General features: G+C 40.2%; 1 protein-coding gene across 3 annotated transcripts in view; it reads left to right on the top strand.

Annotated features, from left to right (window-relative positions):
- LOC129418477 (E3 ubiquitin-protein ligase TRIM39-like) overlaps positions 1-22,962 on the top strand; it is a 124,689-nt gene that overhangs the window by 6,183 nt on the left and 95,544 nt on the right. For 2 of the 3 annotated variants that reach the window (XM_073859977.1, XM_073859976.1), the window contains exon 6: positions 9,469-9,610. In XM_073859977.1, the coding sequence (XP_073716078.1) occupies positions 9,469-9,610 (142 nt within the window). Of the gene's footprint in view, positions 1-9,468; positions 9,611-10,901; positions 10,929-11,063; positions 13,404-22,962 lie in introns of those variants that run through there. The other variant, XM_073859978.1, reaches the window with a different exon arrangement.

The raw sequence follows: 22,962 nt of genomic DNA, 5'->3' as shown, positions 1-22,962 counted from the left end.
TGAAATGTTTTCCAGCTTCAGCTCCTCTGTTTAGACTGGAATAGTCCGGTCTTATTGGGGGTAATTTACCGTCCTCCTCATTCCTCAATGGACTTTATTCAGCAGTTTACTAATTTTATTGGCAATATTGCCATAAAATATGACCGCTTTATATTAGTTGGTGATTTTAACATCCATGTTTGCTGTCAGTTTAACCATCTATCTAAGGAGTTTATCAATCTCATTGATTCGTTCAATCTGGTCCAATGGATAACGGTCCCTACGCATGCTCACAGACACATTTAGATCTTGTACTATCATATGGGCTTACTGCTTCTATCATCGTTATATCAGACTTGCCGCTCTCGGTTCATAAGCCGATTTTATTCTCCCTGTCACTTCCCACCCTCTCCCTTAACCAAGAAAGCTTTTCCACTCTCTCGTTCCTATTCATCTAATTTCGGGGGAAATTTTAATCAGTGCTATCTGGACTCCTATGCGCATCTATCCATGGACTTATCGCTATCTGATCTAGATGCCGATCAACATCTAAGTCTACTGAACTCTGCCCAGCTGGATGTTTTAAATATAACTGCTCCACTAAAGCCTTTTAAGCACAAAGCTACATCGGCTCCATGGCAAAACTCCGACACTCGACTGGCTCGTCAAACTTGCAGAAAGGCAGAGCGTAAATGGAAAAAGGACAAGCTACACATCTCCTTTCAACTATTTAAAGAATAATTTCAGTTTTACCATTTATCTCAAAGATTTTAGAAAAAAATTGTACTTGACCAACTCCAGTCCTTTCTACATCTTAATGGTATACATGAAACCTTCCAGTCTGGTCTTAAATCTGCTCACAGCACAGAAACGACCCTCCTTAGAGTTTTAAACGACATCTTTTTACCATCTGACTCTGGTGACTTTGTGGTCTTGGTCCTCCTAGATCTCTCTGCTGCCTTTGATACTGTGGACCACTCCACTTTGTTACTTAGATTAGAATCCAACGTGGGACTTAAAGGCATGGTCCTCAAATGGTTTTAGTAATTTCTAACTGATAGACATTTTTTATAAAATTAGATGACTTTTCCTCTTCCGTTGTTCCTCTCTTTTGTGGCCTCCCTCAAGGGTCGATACTAGCGCTAGGGGTGGAACGGTACATGTATTCGTTTTGAACCGAATCGGTACGCGGGTCGCGGTTCGGTGCGTGAATTTAAACGGAGAATACACGGTATGAAAATAAAAAAAACTTGCGTGCAAAATAATTAATGTAATGCGGAACTACTGTTAGATCCGCGGGTTCTTTATGGACAGCTAATCTGTTGCCCCGCTTTAGCTCTGCAGCTCTGATTGGCGCCGATGCAGCCGAGCTCCGCCTATGTATGCGGCGCGCTCTATCAGAGCCCGTCTACATTCTGGCACTCTGCAGCTTTTTGTAAGGTCGACGTCGGTCCAGTCAGTTAGTGAGCAGCGATAGCGAGGATGGCAAGTGGTGTTCCACAAGAGTTAGACGCTCCGCCAGCCTCTTTAAGATCGCAAGTTTGGCAAAACTCCAGTTTTCCAGTCAGTTACAGGAGTACAGGCTCAAGAGTGGTGGAAAAGACGAGGACTTGCCGTCTGCGTTGTTCAGCAGTTGTTAGGTATGTGAGTGGAAATACATCTAATCAGGGCTCTCAAGTCTCACGCATTTACCTTGACACAAACGCATTTCAGTCAGTTCACACGACTTTGTATTTCTCATGCTGAGAAGTAGGAGATAAATTGTCCTGCTAATATAGAATTAATGGACGAGGCGCAGTTCTGTCGAGTTGAGCTGCTTTTTTAAAGTGCTCAACTTTACGCAGCGCCATCAGCGTCAGAGCACCTCGAGAAATCTTGTGGAGGAGGCTGATTTCAAATCGCTCTCGCGTTACTCTGATGTCATCCACTTGTCGTTTCTTGCAGCGCCTCGTGAAGTTGTACACACCTATTAATTAATCCTAAAAGCCTATTTTTTTCTTCTTTAGTACATTAATATAAAATCAGGCCAAAATGTAATTTTAAAATGTATTTAGGTAACACTTGTAATACATTTGAACCCATATTTGTATGAAAGATGAGTACAAGATTACTTAAAGTGGTATACATTTTTGAAATACGAGATAGTATGTTAAATGCATTTCAGTTCATATTCGTGACATCTCAAAATAACACTGATAAGGACACCTATGTTTTTAAGATTATCTTAAAGGGATACTTCACCGATTTAGCATTCAGCTTTGTATCTGTAGAAACCCGGCAGTGTTGCTGAGTGACCGTGTTTCCCTCCATCATTTCCCCCTGAGGGGAGAGGTGTCTGCATTTTGGTTCTGCAGGAAAGTCCTCCAATGATGCAAAAATCGTCATATTGCATCATCGGAGGACTTTTTTGCAGAGCCGGAATGCAGATATCTCTCCTCTCAGGGGGAAGTGAGGGAGGGAAGCATGGTCGTTCGGTGGTGCTGCCGGGTTTCTGCAGATGCAGGGCTGAGTGCTGGATCGGTGAAGTATCCCTTTAGGTACTAAAAAAATGCCTTCTTCATTTTTGTTCTGGTTTTCCCTCCATTGTACCGAAAGTGAATCGAACCGTGGTGCCTGAACCGAGGTACGAACCGAACCGGGACTTGTGTGTACCGTTCCACCCCTAACTAGCGCCAATACTTTTCTCCTTGTACATGCTTCCTTTGGGCTCTATCTTGAGAAGGCACGGGGTACGCTTCCATCTCTATGCAGACGATACACAGATCTATCTTCCCATTAAGAAAAATTACTCGTCTGCTCTTAGAACGCTTTTAAAGTCTAGATGAGATTAAAATCTGGCTCGCCCAAAACTTTTTAACGTTAAGTGAAGATAAAACAGAGGTGATTGTTTTTAATCCTACTGACCACCCATAGGATTCCACTGTAGATCTGGGCAGCCTTTCAGCTTTCAGATACCCCCACGTGCGAAATCTGGGGGTCCTTTTGGATGAGTCCCTAAAACTGGACAAACATATCTCCCCTGTTCTTGGATACTTGCTTGTCTGTGCAGTTGAAGGCGTTTGAAAGTCTTAGGTTTAGATGGAAGAAGATGGCTTTGCGGGTTCTTGAAGAAGCCTGCTGGAAGAACAGACCCGGGTTGTTTGTGTGCGAACCGAGAGTCCAAGTCATTTGAATGGTTGTCCCGAAAGGTTAAGAAGTGAGTTGGTAGTTGATGGTTGATAGTCCATTTTTGGCCTAAAACTCACAGAAAAAAAGAAAGGCCATGTTTTGGCCCTTTATCTCCCTCCCCCCGTTGGTTGGGGCTGACTATAGTCTCTTTGATGTAGTAATCCAGAAACTAGCCAGTCATGGGGGTTAACACATAATATCATATTTACTAGCTAATCTGCAATCCAAGTATCAGACATGATCCGGTTCTGCAATCCAGCCAGATGCTACAATTATATCCGGAGCTCCATATCAAACTGGATATAAGATATAGCTAACAAACAACTGTATGTAAATACAGACTACAGAAGTTACTACACCATTTTAAAATATTATTAAAAAAACTTAACCGAAACATTAAGCAGACATGGAATTTAGATCTAGGCAACAGTAAATAAAAATACAAATCATAAGAAGAAGAAGAATATTACAAATTGTCATGCAATTATTAATGTGTCTTTAATCCCACTCTTTAAACTCCCAAATAAAATGTTTTGTTTCTTTCTACTTCCCTGGTTTCTCTTCTTTGCCGTCTTCCGTGTATGCATGGCATAAAATGAGGGCGTTGGCGAAGCAGAGACTTGAATTTATATGGCCGTGTTATTTTAATGACGATCTTTTTTTTAGCCGTGGCATTTATGAAGGGCAGGTATTGAGTACACCTGAATTTCAGAGGTACGCACAGCTTCATAAATCAGGCAGTGAGAGGAGTGTAAGCATAATCTTACGCCAACATATATGGCGTTTCTACGCAAGAATGATAAATGAGGGCCAATAGCAGAGAAGTCTCTGCTATGTAACGTCTGGCTGGGGTGTCATGACTTTGGATCTGATTCAAGGTTGGATTATGATATCATACCTAAATTTCCCTCTTAAACTCTTAGTCTATTGATATCAACCTCTGTTCATAGTAGGGTCAAACTTCACCGAAAGCATCTCGGGTAGACATTTATAGCCCCTTTTGAACCTTAACAGAGAGCTGATAAGCAAGGCCGTAGCCAGGATTTTTCAAATACCAAGGACAATCCCTAAATTTTTTTTTATTATTTATATTTTTTCACATATTACAGAATAATAATAAACATGTCCAAACTACGACATAGCACAAATGTAACTGTGTCTGTGAGAATTTGTTTTGGTGACTAAAAGCATCCAAAATAAATCAATGATTACATTTCATCATCTGAAGTGTAGGTCACCCTTTGCCTAGAAACTGCAAAACTGTGTCATTTTTTCAAGAAGTTTCTTAAATTTTCAATTTAGGGTGACTTTTTAAGATTATAGAAGGAGTTTATATATAATATGGGCTCTTATTGGCTGCTTTTTCTTCAATATTCAGTGTAAGTCATCTATTTCAAAAATTTTTTTGTTTTCTAATAACAAAAATTAGTCAGTTTGGCACGAGCAAGTTTGGTGGTACAAAATAAAACAGCTCTTTTCTAAGCGGATTTAAAAGAGGAACTATATTTTATGGCGTAATAGCACTTTTGGGAGTACTTCGACCTGCCTGAAAAGTCCGCTCCCCTTCTCCCTCTCATAATGGGAGAGGGAGGGTGTTACTGCGCCGAGTCGAAGTACTCCCAAAAGTGCTACCACGCCACAAAACGTAGCTCCTCCTCCAAATCCGCCCAGAAAAGCGCCACGCCCTATTTTGTACCACCAAACTTGCTCGCACAACCACTCGTCCCAAACAGGAAAAACGCTGATGTGTTTGGTCACCTCCAACTTCATCTCCAAATGGCACCACTGAACGAACGGGGCCAAACTACATGCCATCGAAGCGTCGCAGCGCGCTCCAGCGCCCACGTGCACGCACACAGACGACAGAGGGATGCATCAACAACTCCCAGCCAAGGCAATAACACATTTTAATATTGAAAATGAGTAGACTATTCCTTCAAGGGGACAAACAATCTATCCCCTGCTCAGTTCTGATTGGTCGATTCAAACTTGGATGGGTATGCCATTCTCGAAGGTTAAATATCAACAACCTTTCCCTCATGGGTTTTAAGGAAAATCCACACACAGTTTAGCTAAAATGTGTATTTGTAAAACTAGAAATGTTTTCGTATTGCCCCGTGATGTAGCAACTCCTCAGTGTCAGTAATCCTAAATCCAAAAAACCGCCATACAACAGACACAGTTTTTTTTGCCACCAGATCACTGTCAACCTCCTCTGCATCCATCTTCGCTCTGGTATAAGTGACGACGCACACCACACACGTGCATGCCACACGTGCACTGTCTTTTTTGTTTGTTTTTCTTTCTTTTTTTAAACAGCAAGGAAAATCATCAAACTGTTATCAGAAAGTTTGTGTTAACAAGTCCACACATTTATTTATTTAATATAATTGCAACATTTTGCTGTCATATAATCACACAGGCTGACATCGCGATTGCGATTGCGATGGCGATGCTATTAATTGTGCAGCACTACTTCCATTATTATGAATTAATGCAACTCTGGTATGAGCTTTAAAATTTTGTCAAAGTGGTTTTCTCTTAGCTCTTTATATTTACCACAGTAAAGAAGAAAGTGTGTTTCTGTCTCAATCTTACCACACTAAAAAAAATATTCATTCAATTTACTCAATTTTTTTAAAGTAGGTGGTTGCAATCAATTTATTTCAGCTACATTTAAACAAAAAAATTAGAATAGTAAAATAAAATAAAAAACGTTTGTTTAAATGTAGCTTAAATAGATTGGTTGCAACTGCTTACCTTAAAACAATTTAGTAAATCATTTTTTCAGTGCACTGTCACAATGGACCAATAGCATCCAGCTGCAGCCCCGCAGACTCACCTCCAACTAGACACCAGTGGCTGGACACCAGTGGATGGACGGCCTACGTCATTTCCGTTTCGCTGCTAATTTCCGTTTTCACCGCTGGATGAACAGCAATTTTATTTCATATTTTTACCTCTGGATAGACAGCATATATATTTTATATTTTCATCTCTGGATAGACAGCATATTTATTTTATATTTTCATCTCTGGATAGACAGCATATTTATTTTTGGTTTTCACCAGTGGATAGACATTCTTTGCAGGCTTAATTGCACACGTCTTTTCCGTATTGTCATTTTACTTTAATGACTTAAAATATATAATATGAAATCTGTGTGCAAATTGAAATATGATCTTTATCATGTCTCTTTACATAAAACAATTCTCAATAATATGCTTAATATTATAACATCAATGATTCATGCAAACCGCATTCACAAGAACCACCTTGAAAATATATATTGTTTAGATCATTTAACTATTTTTTGTGACTTAAATTCAGTCTAGATCAATGGACTATAACGTTTTGTCATTACAACAGACTTGTACATGTTAATTGACCACAGTTTTTTTTTTGTAAATGTAACCACTTCTGTTTTTAAAATATACGTGGATTCACATGATCAGACAATTTACCAAACAATCCAGATCAAATTAACACGTCGTGGTTTTGCAATATTTATTGGAAATTACACACATCTTAGTAAAATTAGACAAATCTGACCATCAGAATAGAGATGCAACAGTCAGGCCCGTAAGGTTGTGGGGAAGTCCCGATTTCAAGAGAAAATAAAACGTGAACAGTGCCAAATGAACTATTGCACACTGTGCACACCACACCTCATTCTTGCCCCCTAAAACTGTCTCACTAGTTTGTGCATTTGAATTCTGACATGACCGATAAATTATCGATAGTTTATTATTTTTTCTTACCGCTGACATGTGCATGGCGCGTCAAATTTGAAAAGTGAATGACGATACGGAAATGACGTCAGCTGTCCATCCACTGGTGTCTAGCAAGAAGTGAGTCTGCGGGGCTGCAGCTGGATGCCTCTCCAATGGACACAGATTCGCTCTTCTTTTGGGAGCCATGTTTGTCTGTGTTTGCCTTTCTCTATTGCCAGAATGTGATCCCTGAGTCTGTATTTAGTGAGGATTCGTCTCTGCTTTACATCTCTAACAGTGGAGAGATATTCTGATAGATTGTATATTCTGTTTAGTGTCAAATAACATTCTAGTTTAGGTTTTTACTTTCATTATCCCAATGATCGAAATAAAAAGTTTGACTTTCTTTAACAATTATGATTTTTGCCATATTTGTGCAGCCCTGCCATAAGACATTTTAATATTATTCAAGTAAACTTCTGAATTCAATTATTCAAAAACTACTGAAAGGGAACAAATGTGTTTGAGTGTTTCCCTATATTACTTTTTCTAAAAAATGTGGGTCTTGAGATTACCTGTTGGGTTGATAAAACCCCTGATATCATATACAATAACCTAAACAAGAATTATCAAGTATGCATTGAAAACAAATGGAAAAAATCTGTTTCATAATTTTTTAGTACTTATTAGATCATGTCTATTGCCAAATAACGTAAGGTAGACCTACATTGTGTCAAAAAAAGAAAACATCATATGGAACTTACTTTTGAAACTTAGCATTTTTCAAATAAACTGATGAGTGCATCAAATTGATTTTTGTTCCTCTTGCAATAAACAATGAATAATGACTATATAGACGATTCATTGTTCCATCTGTGACTTGGATAAAAAATACGATTTGTATATCCTTTTCCTTAGAGGCCGTTCGATGTGCTCAACTTTATTTTAAATATAGACGCGCGGCAAGCGCACTCGAATATAGACGCGTCTGAAACAAAACTCGCGTTCACTGGCGAGCGCTTTGAAAAGCATTAGAAAGCGGCGCGTCCTGTGTTTTTCATGCGTTTTAGATATTATGAACCCTCGTGCAAGTATTATTCCAATAAGTGGTCGGGACTCGGAGTCGGGACACAATCAACTTGGAAATAAAGCAGCGAAGATATATCTCACCCGCAAATACGCGAATGGGGCTGCTGTGAGTGCTGGCAGCCTAGGGACAGCAATCTTCAACCCGGTGGCATGAAAACACCGGCCCACGTGACCCACGAATCCTCCCGGTTCTCCCTATGGCCAGTCCGGGCCTGGTGACCAGAATTTAAGGAAGTGTTTTCGGATGTCTCTCTCTCTATTTATTTTTATTTTTTTTTTCAATTTAAGTTTTTGCGAAAGCATGTTCAGCTGGGCTGCATAAAAAATGTGCAAATAAAAGTAAAGATAATAAAATAATACAAAATATACAACAGTTCTTTCTGGTTGCCGAATCTGATAGGGTGATCACAGTTATCGCTCCACCATATTGCATTTTTTTACGTATCATTATTCCACTGGTGATTTTAGATGAGTGAGAGAGGCGTGACCCACTTGAGCCACACGGTCACACAGGGGCTGTTTACACTTGGTATTAAGATGTGTTTTCATCGATCGGATCACAAGTGGACGAGAGAGACACATTACGTTTACACCTGGTATTTAAATCCGTCTCTTTTGTCCACTTTCGACCGCTTCTGTGCTGAATACTATGAGGGGGTGGTCTGTGAGACGGTGGGCGAGTCTCTCTGCTGTCATTCAAACCCGAGCGGGAGTAATTATGAGTTTATATGGACGCAAACTAATATTATGTCGAAGTGCACTGCTTGTTTAGCAAGTAAACATGCTGCACAGTGTTTTGTACATGAGTATGTAAGAGCTTTCTTGGAATTTTCAGCGCAATTGATGAAATAGGATCGCGCAACTTTCACACGCTTTCAAAACGAAACTACGGAGATCAGCCGCTTAGTTTTATCAATGAAAGGCTAAAAATAGCGCTGTTCACCGAATGTTCACGCCAGAAGTCAAAAAGACGTAAAAAACATGTGTTTAATACCTCAGATTAGATGAATGGGCGGAGAGAAGGCGGTCGCGTGTGACTGTTCGAACGCATTCAACCACATGTGCGTTCCGCAACTCCAAAGCGATCCGATCGAAAGTGGTTTCGACCACCTCTGGATGTGGTTGAAAGTGGTCGAAAGTGGACGAGCTCAAAACGTTTTGAACACCGTTTACACCTGGCATTAACGTCGTCCACTTGTGATCCGATCGACGAAAACACATGTTAATGCCAAGTGTAAACAGCCTCTCACATACCTATGACTGGAAAAAGCTGCCAAGAGAGGATGGTCACACGCTCACACATTTAGTTCCACAAACGCTGCTTTTAAAGATTTCCCATGTCTCAATTACTTACCCCCCCCAGGTCGTAATTCAGTGGGTTTTTTGAGGGAGTTGCGAGATTGTGTTTCATAACGTAGCTGTCACAACCTTTCCTGCCCATTTCTATAGTGAGCTTGAATCTGTATCTGGTCAAGATGGATCTCAGTTTTTATCTGTCAATCTCTCTCTCCTGCTGTAGATTGACCCATCTTCCCTGTACAGAGCTCCAGACATGAAGAACTGGTCTGAGATCAGTATGAAGACTCATGTGAGTGTGGAGACTCTGAGGAGAGCTCTGACTCAACTACAGGAGACTCTCAATGAGAAACTCACTCAAACTGGTAAATATTAGTTCATCAAAACTCTGGGATTCTTGTTTTTATTATTTTTTTGTGAATGTGCCATTAAATTGGTGTTTTGGTGTTGCTTCAATTGCATTTACTTTGAATATCAATATTATTTTTGTTATATGCTCACAGTCAATAATCTTAAAGGCAGGGCCGGACAGTAACATTTACTTGAGTACAGTACTTAAGTACAAATTTGAGGGATCTGTACTTTACTCAAGTATTATTTTTGGAGAGTACTCATGACTTTACTCAAGTACATTTGAGAGGCAAATATTCTTTACTCCACTACATTTCTATCCATAACTGTGAGAACCCATTACTTCTTCTAAAAAAAAAGGAAAAAAGAAAAATCTCAGAAACCCTCGATTTGTTGTTTCCCTTTTCTCAAACGTGATTGGATTGTGCAGGCGCCACTGATTGGGACAGCCTATCAGCTATCACCTTCAGTTTTCCGCCAAAGTCCCAATTGTCCCATATTTGAAGAAATAATGATTAATTATCACGTTAGTAAAATATTTAGTCTTACAGAATAAGATTTCTATTCATTTTCCACTGAATTATGCGATCTGAAGAGCTCAAAGAGCGAACGGGGTGAGATGTGTGTCTCCTCTTCCTGATTTGTGTCAGATTTGACCTCAGAGCTCTATCATTTGCTGTACAGCTGTCAATCATCTCACTTGGTTCAACGTGCACTGTGGCAGTAGTAATGCAAAATGTAAACATTTACTCTTGTACTCTTGATACTCAAGTACTTTTAAAAACAAGTACTTTTTACTTTTACTTGAGTAGACATCTGACTGCAGTACTTTTACTTGTACTTGAGTAAAATTTAGCAAGGGGTAACTGTACTCTTACTCAAGTAATGAACCTGTGTACTCTGTCCGGCTCTGCTTAAAGGAATATTGGAAAAGGAGTGGTGGTGTAAATAGCAGTTAGAAATATTCAAAAAAAAAAAAATTTATTGCGAGAATGCAAAATCCATTAGGTTTTCTTTCAATAATTTTTAATTTCTTAGATACTATATCCCAACTGCTTAATGTTTATGAAGTTTTCGAAACATGAAACAAGAAAAAACATGTAGAAAAAAATGTATCTGCATGTATGTCCACTGTTAGGGTTTGTAGACAAAACCTCAAAAGGTCTAAAACTGCCAATAGAGACACGCAAATATAAAGAAATTATCTGCTTTATAAATTTAGTTACTGATTCTTTTTATCTGTCAGTGTTTTTAAGTTTCTTCTCTAAACTCTTGCTGATGTTTTATTGTGATTTGTGTTGACAGTGATGATGAAGATGCAGCAGTATGCAGGTACAATGTGTGATCTACCCTCTTCTCTCACATTCACTAACAATAATACTTTACATACACAAACTCATCTCTACTATTATAAACACATCAACATCTTTATATTGTCATTCATATTCTCTCATCTCTCTCTCTCAGTTAATGTGACTCTGGATCCTGATACAGCTCATCCAAAACTCGTCCTGTCTGAAGATAGAAAACAAGTGAAACATGGAGACGTTAAACATAAACTCCCAGATAATCCAGAGAGATTTAATGAGTATGTCTATGTCCTGGGAAAAGAGGGATTCACATCAGGGAGATTTTATTTTGAGATTCAGGTGAAGGACAAAACTAACTGGATTTTAGGAGTGGCCAGAGAATCTATTAACAGAAAGGGAAGAATCACACTGACTCCTCAGGATGGATTCTGGACTGTTGCTCTGTGGAATAAGATGGATTATTGGGCCTGTGTTGATCCTGATGTCCCTCTTTGTCTGAAAGTGAAACCACAGAAGGTCGGGGTGTTTGTGGATTATGAGGAGGGTTTGGTTTGTTTTTATGATGTAGAGTCCAGGTCTCATATCTACTCTTTCACTGCTCAAACTTTCTCTGAGAAACTCTTTCCATTCTTCAGTCCATCTCTTAATTATGAAGGTAAAAATTCAGCTCCTCTGATCATCTCACCTGTTCATTACAACAAATGAATTTACATCCAGAATATTAATGGGCCCGTTTTTCCTGCTTTTTTGAAGCGTTGATTGTGTTTACAGTGGGCATTATAACATGTGTTAATGTGTCACTTGTAAAAAAAGTGATTTTTCTTTACAGAATTTACTTATGTCTATAGCGCTGTTTTCACTGTCCTCAAAACGAGCCGATGTCTTCCTTGTTCTATGAAGTCCCTCTTCTGATTGTGTAGTTTGTTTAGTGTGTTGTGATTCAACAGCAGTTTAGCTTAACAGAGCCATTTTAGCTTAGCTGGTGACTGACGTATTCCTGTGGGCGGAGTTTAGTGAAAAAACCTTTTTTATTGACGTCATTAAAGTAGGAAGTAGAGGGCTGGGGCCTGTTTCAGAAAGGTGGTTAAGTGCAAACTCTGAGTTTGTTAACCCTGAAATAGTTTTCCGTTTCAAAAGGGAGGTATAGGTTAAACCTGAGACAGCGGGGTAAGTCAAGGCTGTTTCAGAAGGAGAGGTAACTTATACTCAGAGTCGGTTTCCGGGGTAACTTACTCTCTGAACCTAACCTGGTCGGGAGCAGGTTTTATCTTGTAAACTCAGTTTCTGGTGGTCTCCTCCCCATTTTTAAAGGAGTAGCGGTGTTTAATCTTGTTAGTTGCTGTAGTATATTCATTCACTGCGCACATTTTTATTAAGTACACTGTAAAATATGTTTTTAGCTGTCTTTAAGTTGTAATCAAATTGCCAAGGCAAATCATTTTTACCTTAGTGCTTTATATATTTTATAACTTACAATTACATTTAAACAAAAAAAAAATATTTAAACAGTATATTGAAATGACTAGTAAAGCCAATTTGATATACTTAGGTGCAGAGATGTTTAAGTGACTTAAATTTAAAGTGCTTTTATAGAGGATCCTGTAGATGCACTTATTTGTATGAATTTACATTTATGTTGCAAGAGGATTTTGAGACCCCGAGTGGATTTTTGACATATCCTCTTGCATTTATGTGAGCTGAATTTTTTTTTTTTTTGCAGTCATTTTAGAAAAAAATATCCTTACATGAGTAATTTCAGTCTTTGTGGCCGTACTCCTACATCTAAACAGTTGTCTTGACATTTCTTATGTATTATCGCTGGTCTAGTGGGTAGTGCTGTGCGCAGTGCTTAGGGCAGATGTACTATCGGCGTTCTGAGTTCAAATCTTGGCTCTGCGAATTTCTGTTTTATTCATGACAAACATTTGTAAAGTTCGTAGCCTTATACGCCCAAGTATTATGCTTAATTTCATTTTTAGCTGAGCTGCTGTTATCTTTTTGTCCATGGGATTGCATCTGCATGAAAATGAATATAATAACGTACAGCCTTCAGTTTATTTACTTCTGATATTTTAACAGTGAAGAAAAATTAAATGTACACATTTACTGGAGTAGCACTTTTCCAACAATTTTTTTTCTTTAAAATATAATGCTCGTAGTTGCTGTACACTTGCAGCAACACTTTCAGTTTTAGTAGTAAAAATGATTAAGACCTCTTTGTCACGTGCTGTTGCCATGGTAAATCGTAATATCTGAGCTCTATTGATGATGGCTTTTCATAGTGGCTGTGCATGCGCTTAACTCAGAGTTAACCTACTCAGAGTCGATTGAACTAACTCAGATCAGCTGTTCTGTAACCGAAAACTTAGAGTGTCTTATCTCAGTGTAAGTCAACTCAGAGTTCAAGTTTTAACTCAGAGTTGGTTGAACCTCCTTATTGAAACGGGCCCCAGAAAACCATCTTTACCATCCTGTGTATCCTAAGCATTCCACTTATCCTGTGAAACATGTGTACTGTGCATCCAGTTTTAATGTTAACAAGAATAAATGAGAGCAAAGGAATGGTATCTGTCCCGTGTTTTAACAAGACACACCACCAAGTACTACATGTCCACTGAACCTTGGATACTTTTAACATCAATATCCAACAAAACCACTAGTCTAAACCGGCTGTTCGCTGTAGGCTTTGAAAGGGGAATTCTGTTCAAGAAAATATATCGCCGGCAGTGTACTTTGAGCTTATCATTTTACAGGTATTATTTATGCTATTATTGCAACATTACACACCAACTAGGGTTTAAAAAATGGGATAAGGAACAACGTGATTTTTAAATCAAATGTAAAACGTAGTTCTATGAATAAGATAATAATAGATATGCATTTTATGTTTATGTAATGATAATGTTTAGTAAACCTATGATACCTATGGTAAAAAAAATAAAAAAGTACAAAAGCTGAAAACCTACAGTACATCCAAAGAGTGCATATTAGTATCTTAGTGTAATTTAGAGTTATTTTTTATGAATTATTTGTCATCATGTACTGTAAAAATTGAAGGGCTGGATCACTTCAATTGTCACTTTTTACAGTGTAATAAAGGTTTGTGTGTTCAGTGTTGAGGTTTAAGTACATGACGCCATGTTGGTCATAGTGAAAATACACTCGACTAAAACTGTTTCAACAACTCTTTTTCGTCACCAGTGAGAGCTGATCTCCAACGTTCAAGTGCTTTTGTTACAATACGGCATGATTTGAGCCATAAACGCTCAGCTACTGTGAACACATCTTTAAAATCAAGTACTGCTATTTGACGTAAGTGACCGATTGTTGTCACTTTGGTATTCAATAAGTCCTTTCTGGTATAGTAAATGATGTTTCATGTGTTAGGTCCAGTCCAAAGGTTCTCAAAATAGAGAGGGAGCACTTTTGTCCTTGTTAGTCTTAAAGGCGAAGTGCACGATTTCTGAAAAACACGTTGGAAAAGGTCGGGCTGACAACCAAAACACACTTGAAGCCAATTAGCAGTAAGGTGCTCCAAGGTAGTCCCAGGTGGGGGAACGTAGGCTTCTCAATAGCAGATCACTGCTGGCTGTGCCCTGTATGCTTTATTTTATGGTTTGTACTGAATTTTGTCTTTTAATATTGCTGTCTAAATGTGTTATGAATACGCTGTGTAATGCATTTACAGTTACAATTGACTTGCTTTATGCCACTTTCTGATAGTACCAGTCCACCTGAATTAAATTACATTTTAAAGGTACTAGGTCAAAATGCAGGGGTGCACATAACTGGTGCGCGATTAAAAAAAATGCTTACAAGATACTGCCCTAAAAGGCACTTTTGCGTACCGACGTTGCTGGAATTTTGTTACATAGTGGACATAGAATGAGAAGAGAAAGTATGAGTGTGTATGTTGTTGAAAGTGCTGAATAAATACTCAAAAGAAACAAAGTCTGATTATTGAATCGACAACACAACAAAAATGGCAACGAGGATGATCATTTTAAGAATGAGTTGGATTTACATTTAATCGTTGAAGGAAACATCATTGGTTTGAAAAAAAAACAGACGCTTATTAGCGCACACACCGCTGAGGCATGTCACACAGGCACATCGCTGCCTATTCCATTGAATCTTGGGGTTTCAGATTTGTATGCTAAATACAAAACATAGAAAGACTCTTATGGTTTCTTCGAGTTGGCCAGTGGAACTATCAATGCTGCATATGTCACCGGGTGACTAGGGGTGTAACGATATTACGAACCGAACCGAAGATTCGCGATACACCACCCACGATACGAATCGCGAACCTCCCGTGTCGTGTCGCGGTACTCTCACGCCTCCTGCTGCCCATTGTTGAGGTTAATGTCACTTATCTCTGACTAACTAATCTATTTATTTAAAAAATATATTTGCATATATTTGATTAAATTGTATTAGTAACGACTAATAAGAGCTTTTTAAATGCTGTTCTAAATAGTACATTCCAAAGTTACTGTTTTCCAAGTGCATGTCATGTCATGTCACGTGACTTTGGAGTGAGCGCAGGTCGCAGGATGGCTGCTCCGCCTGAGATTGCAGATCCACCGGACAGATTTAAGTCTCTTGTGTGGGAACATTTTGGTTTTCCAGTGGAGTACAGGAATGGAATTCGTGTCATAGACAGATCACACACACACACACTCTGTCGTAACTGTGTGCGTGTGCTTGCGGTCGCGTGCGTGCGGTCGCGTGCGTGCGTGTCAGATCGGGTTAACCGAAGTGAAATAGAAGAGCGCGAGATCATTCTCCAGAACAAAAGTAAAGATGTAACAAGACGTCGTCTGTCTGAGGTAAAAACACGGGGTTTACACGTTTGTTGCTATTTTAATCGCAACAGAGGTTTGATTTGTTTATTTTTGCCTGTTCAGCACAAGTTTGCGTTTTTAATCGCCTCCGCTGTCACAGTGAGAAAAAAATCATTAATTCATCTGTTTCATGATGTTAAACATGTAAAGTGATGCATGGTCTCTGTTCATCTGTTCTCTTCTTCACAAATAATTAAACACATTTTAACTTGAATGCTCGTTTTGTAAGTCCATGATTAAAAATGAACATGTAAACAAAAACAATTATCATTAAAGCTTGAAATGACGAATAATAAGTGATGGCAGAATTTTTAAAAGTGAAAGTCTAACGCGACCTCTGGTGTGTGTGTGTGTGCGTGCGCGCCTGTGTGCGTGTGTGTGTGATGATTAGTTCATTACTGATAATAAACCTACATTATACTCAGATTTACACATTTATTTCATGCATTAGTTGACTTCAACAGTAACATTTTCAGTATTTTAGCTAAGGAATGATATTCATCACCTGATAAACAGCTAATTACAGTCCTGCATTACTAAAGTTAGAGTTTGATTTTAAGTTTGTTTGCCAAAGTTAATAAAGAAAACGTCAAGTTATTTTTGTTGTTGTTATTAAGTTAAGTTAATCTATTGTTCCTTAGCATTGCTGGTAAAATGACAGGAACCCTACCCCCACAGCAAACCGAACCGAATCGGACCGAACCGTGGCCCCAAAACCGTAACCGATCCGAACCGTGCAATTGGTGTATCGTTACACCCCTACGGGTGACTATGATAGGGCGGAACCAGAAGTGGCGGAGAAAGGTTCCGCCTGAAGACGGTTTCCGCCCGGGCCCGATTTTAAACTACACCACTTTGCTTCCTGATCTCCTTAGCAACGCAGAGCAGGAGAAAATGAGCCACAGGTGGGGTGAATTAGGCTGGCCGTCCACGATTGGAGGAGGGAGTGAAGACATGCACATAAAAAGGTCCAAGAAGCACAAAGGAGGGAGTTGTTTTTGGGGGTGTGAGTCCCTTTTCTGCCTTGGGCGAACACAAACACACGCTCCATCCCTGGAGGAGCCGAAGGGCGCCGTTGATCCGCTAAAACACTTATGGTGTAAGGAAAGAGTGCGGCTGCCAGAAGAGGCGAGAAGGACGGGCCGGTGAACTTAATTAAAGGGACACTACACCGGTGCTTGTGGTGTACTTTGGATACGCTGTGTTGCTGCTTTGCAGACGGACCACGCTGGCTGGATCGCTCTCCTGGGGAAGAGAGAAAGGGACAGACAGTTGATGAAGGAATTCTGAGGGGTTTTCATTAGAGAAATAGTGGATACAGAGCCATCAAGAGTGGAGCTAATAGCAGTTGTTGACAACTAAGTGTGAGTAACAGCGGTGGTACTTATCTGTGCAATATTTGTACGAAGAGTTGTTTGGCGTGTTCCTTTGTGTTTTTGAGGTCCCTGGCCCCACTGGAGAGGAAAGCGTGGGCGAGCCGCGGGTTGACCGGAAGCACGGACGAAGCACTTGGTAGGAAGCATCGTTTACCAGTAGAACAGTGGCCCTGTGGGAAATAGGACGCGCAGGTGAGCCAGAGGAGTGATAATCAACACGCCGGGCTTGTGAATAACACACCTCTCACTCTCATTTGGCGGTCCAGCTATCGCCCAACCATCCTCTCGAGGTCGTCGTAGCCAGGTGGCAAGGGCGATCTAAAAATCACGTGAAGTTGTATAAGAGTGCTGTGGGTGAATTTCACTGATTGATGGTGTTTACGCTTTACTTTCTGTGTGTATGCTGTGCTTGTAGCGTTCAAACTGCCTAACCTTCGACGAGCCGCGAGACGACGACATCCGTTGTGGCCTGGGTCCTAAGGAGAGCGAGAAAATTGAGCCCCGTGCCCGGGGTGTGTCAGCGAGAGCTTCGTTCGTCCACAGAGCAGACAGTGGCGAAACCCAGTGAGTATTACCAAGAGTGTACCGTGCGGACTGAGGGTTGTAGTGGTGTGTGTACTGACCTCTCCAACAGAAGCCCGTGGTGAGCGGAGCCCCGACGAAAGTTCGCCCCAACTCGCGACCCCGGTTGTGGAAGAAGAAGGGGGAGTTTGGGAAGCGTTCGACTCCGCGCCATCGGACCCACTGGTCCCTACGACGCCCGGACAGCTTGCGTGGATGGGCGAAGGACTACGGCGCACCAACACTGTAGCGAAAACCCACTGTCTGCAACTGTGAGTAACATAACCTGTGAAGTGAACCTGTTCTGTGCTTATAGCAATTACCTACCTGTGCAAGTGAAGCTCTGTGTGAACGAAGATCCCCAGTGCTGTGAGTAACATAACTTGTGAAGTGAAACTGTTCTGTGCTTATAGCAATTACCTACCCATGCAAGTGAAGCTCTGTGTGAACGAAGATCCCCAGTGCTGTGAGTAACATAACTTGTGAAGTGAAACTGTTCTGTGCTTAAAGCAATTATCTACCTGTGCAAGTAAAGCTCTGTGTGAACGAAGATCCCCAGTGCTGTGAGTAACATAACCTGTGAAGTGAAACTGTTCTGTGCTTATAGCAATTACCTACCTGTACAAGTGAAGCTCTGTGTGAACGAAGATCCCCAGTGCTGTGAGTAACATAACCTGTGAAGTGAAACTGTTCTGGGCTTAAAGCAATTTCCTACCTGTACAAGTGAAGCTCCGTGTGTGAACGAAGACTCTCCAGTACTGTGAGTAATGTAACCTGTGGAGTGAACTTGACCTGTGTCTATAGCCATCACTTACCTGCTCCAACGAAGGTCCCGTGTGAACGAACAGTGATCGATAACGAAGTACCTTACCCTTGTCTGACTTTTATTTGATTCTGCCTCCAGGAGAAGCGGAGCGCGCCACAGATTGTTGGGCCAGAGCCCCAAAAGGAGCCCCTGTCCCCAGTCTTTCCCCCAAGTGGCCCTGGAGGCGAATAAGAGACACATTAGTTTTAAATTGCCCTTTCCCCTTTCACCCTTTCCTTTTAAATATTTAATAAAGTTTATTTTAACTGTAAGTTACTCGTCTGTCTGGTCATTGGGGTGGTCTTGGGAACCTCCTCGAGGTGGAAGAGTTGTGAGGGCGTGACCTTTAGTCTATTCGGGTCCGCCCCCGGCCGTGACACATACATGGTAAGATGTGCTACTTTCTTACATCGCATTGGTGCTCCGGTGCAGAGAATTTTCGCGAACCTCCCAGGTCCTAAAGAGTCATATACAGAAACTGTAGCCGCATTGGATGCTTACTTTACTCCAAGGGAAAATTTTGTGCTGGAGAGACACATATTTAGATCGAGGGAAAGGGAAGCCTGATAGGAGTCAACTAAATGGCTCCATGGAATATGCAAATTAGTTAAATAGTTTTTATAATAGAATAGATAAATTAAGTCCACGTTTGTATTGTTAGAGGAAGTTGCAGTCTTTTAAAGGGGCAATAAGTAGGATTTACCCCCATCTAGTGGTGGAATTGTATTTTGCATTCAAACGAACAGTGCTCTCTAGGCGCCTCCCCTTTCCAAATGCGTGTTGCATCTACGGTAGCCATTATGTAATCACTGATCTCCTTGTCCGTTGCAGCTGGTTCACGTGTTCTGAATGAAAACGCGTTGTTGAAGCGCTTTGGTAGGCTAGTGCTTTTTGTCCCTCTTTGCTATTATAGTTTATCAATACAGCGGAACGATATGAAAGCCTCCTCGGACTTACCCGTTCAATGTAAGTAAAGAGGAGAAATTCTAAGCTTACAAAGAAAAGTCAGATCACTGGCAGAGGTTATTTGACACCAACGAGGACATATTTATGAATAAAGACATTGAATTTAATTAATAAAACACTTAAAATCCTACTTACAGTCCCTTTAATGTTAATTCTGATGTAATGAGAATGTTTGTTATATCTGTTATATGTAGTGTGTGGAGCTACGGTGTTGTAGGATGGGGTGGTAATGTAGGGGTCACTGAGAAGAAGAGGATTGATAAATTGAACAAAAGGGTTGGAAAATGGTTGGGTTCGACAATTACAATTGATACAGTATACTATGACCGCCTGAAGAAAATGGCAGCTAAGATTATGCAGGACTCTTGTCACCCTCTTTATGCTTGTTTGGACAACAAGGTCATGGAGCGCAGTGGGCGGTTAAGACCACCAGCGGCACGCACTAAGCGGTATGCCTGCTCTTTTATACCACAAGTAGTTAGGCAGCATAATGAGCATTTTAAACGTACATTTGTAGAGTTTTCGTAGTTGTATGCCTGTGTATTTAATGTTTTAGCTTATTATATTTTAGTGTTATATATATTTTTTTTGTATTGTCTGTATGAGCATGACGGTGTGTGTAAGCACTGTAATTTCCATTTTTGTGGATGAAATAAATTTGACTCAGACTCTGAGATCTCAAATACAAGATGAAACGATTGACGCATTTGTCAATACGTTGAGGCAGGGATGGGCAACTTCGGTCCTGGAGGGCCGGTGTCCTGCAGAGTTTAGCTCCAACTTGCCTTGCGTTAAAGTTTCTAGTATGCCTAGTAAGACCTTAATTGGCTGCTTCAGGTGTGTTTAATTAAGGTTGGAGCTAAACTTTGCAGTACACCGGCCCTCCAGGACCGAAGTTGCCCATCCCTGCGTTGAGGGAACTGGCCAAATCATGCAAGTTTGGCACCTTAGAACATGATATGATACAAGACCAACTTGTAGAAAAATATGCACATAGACGATTAAGAGACAAACTGCTACAAGAAGGGCTTACATTGGAAAGAGCATTAACTGTTGCTAGTGTAACAATATGAATGAGGTAAGTGGTGGTGAGTGACACCCGTGATGACCAATCAGCAGTGAGTATTGGCTATATTAGAGCTGGTTGGCTTTAGCCTGGTATGCGTCACATCTGGACCCTCCCCTGTGTTGATGGTGGATTACGGTATGTGTTGTTGTTGTTATGTATCATGGTGCTAACCCTTCACGGTACATACAACATTAATGATTTGCTTGCTATATTGCAGCTTGGCTTTCCATCGGTGCAGTTGTTTTATTTGTGTAGCAGTGGATTGATTGTTGCTACAATCTAGCCTTCCTCTCCATTTGTGTGTTTTCACGGTTGCTTTAGCGAGGAGCTGCTGACTGCCTTTTCCGGTAGGTGAGCACTGTTTTCTGTATTATCACAATGTCGGGCTTATTCAAAAGGGGGTGGATGATTAAGGGGTGGCTTTTGGTAATGTTTAGTCCCTGTATTCCAGCCTAACCGTGGGTGATCTGAATGCTGTGCATCCTGGCCGTGGCTCGATACTGAAGCCTATCTAAAACTTTATATCTATTAGTTTGAGGTAAGTCGATGTGAGGGTATTAGTATGGAATTTTGATTGTAATCTGGGATCGGGAATAATACGGGCTGTGTTTATTCATATTTTGTAGGATTCTCCCTCTCACTTTGGCTGATTATTGTTCCTGGCTTAAATTCATTTTCTACCGCCGCTGTGTGCTGCATAAACCTTGTTAACTCTTTCACCGCCAGCGTTTTTAAAAAAAGTTGCCAGCCAGCACCAGCGTTTTTCATGATTTTCGCCAAAGTTTAATGCCTTCCAGAAAATGTTCTTCTTTAAATATATAAACATACAATATACCAAATGAAAGAACAGACCCTCTGCTTTCAAACAAAAAAACCCCGTTTCATCCTACCTTAAGTGGTTCTTTTGTAATCAGCTTTTGAATATGGGTAGGTTTCAGCAAAATCACCACATTTTGAGCAAAAAGCAGAGATAATTCCATTTTTGTGACGGACTTTTCATAGAGATCCCATTCAGAGCGATCTTTAAATCAGACACGGACATGCAGCCGCTTGCCATAGGGCAATACTTCTGGGTTTAAAAAGTTACGGAAGGGCGCCACCTTGTGGATAATAGCGGTATTGCGGAAAGACGGAAAATCTCGTCATTGGCGGGGAAGCATTTTCTCTTAATTGACGAGATATCTCGTCAATGGCGGTGAAAGAGTTAAATTGCACAGTATTATGCTGGGAACTGTTGCTGCTGTCTGGTTTCTGTGAATAGTGTTCAGTTATATGGAAACGTCTTTCTGAGCAGAGAATCGCTCAGCATACTTGAACTGGCGCTGAGCATCTGTGCTCGTTCTATGCGATTTCGGTCCCACCTGTAGCTCTACTGCTGCCTAACTGTTTTGTTTTTCTTTTCTTTAGTCTGAATAATTGTATGTGGATTTTGCATTCGTTATTAGTTAGTTTAATTTGTATTTCTTTATTTTGTTTCTTTTTGAAATAATTGTGTAATGGAGTGTGTTGTGATTTTTGTGATTTATTTTGTGTTTGTCTGAGTAATATTATTTTTGATATTTATTTTGTTTTAATTTGTTTAATTTTTTTCAGGAGCTGAGGTCCCCACAGGTGAAGGATCTTGTGGTGGTGGTTGTACTATCCCGACGTTTGCGGTGTTACACCTTTTTGGAGTGTATAATTTGCAATCTAAGTTAATGGTGTGGTGTGTGTGTGTGTGTGTGTGTGTGTGTGTGTCTGTGTTTGTGTGTGTGAAGTGTGCTGTTTGATAATGTGGGCCGGTGATCACTCCTGTGGTTAACCTCAGCCCTGTATGTTTGTGTTTGTTGTTTGGGTTACACTTTATTTTGATAGTCCACTTTAGACATTCTACTAACTATAAATAACTTTGCAACTACATGTCAACTAACTTTCAATAATTTGCAACTATAGGTCAACAAACTGTCATTAGAGTAGTAGTAGACTATAAGGGTTGGGGTTAGGGAAGAGGTTTGGGTTAGTGGAATAAGTTGACATGCACCTGCAAAGATACTTATAGACAGTTGAATGTCGCAATAAAGTGTTAGTAGATATTAAGCAGACAGTCTACTAATTCTCTAAAGATTGGTAGTTGATAAGTAGTTGCAAAGTTACTTATAATTAGTAAAATGTCTAAAGTGGACTATCGAAATAAAGTGTTACCGTTGTTTGATTACTCCCCCATCCAGCTGCCAGTCACTGCACATTTTGCAGTGAGAATATTTTGAGTGTGTTGTAAAGCCTATGGTGTTCTGTCGTGATGCTATCTGTTTTGTCTCTACATTTGAAGTGTTGGAGAAAATTGATTGGAGTGGTACTCCTTTTTAAAACTAATTGTTCTATTATTTTTTAATTATTGATTAATAAACTTTGTATTTTTGATACTCATGTTCTCTGCCTGCCTTTACTTATGA

The sequence above is a fragment of the Misgurnus anguillicaudatus genome, chromosome 21, assembly GCF_027580225.2.
Source record: "Misgurnus anguillicaudatus chromosome 21, ASM2758022v2, whole genome shotgun sequence".
Lineage (NCBI taxonomy): Eukaryota > Metazoa > Chordata > Actinopteri > Cypriniformes > Cobitidae > Misgurnus > Misgurnus anguillicaudatus.
Note: the sequence above shows the minus strand (reverse complement) of the source record. Positions and strands in the feature narration are given on the sequence as shown.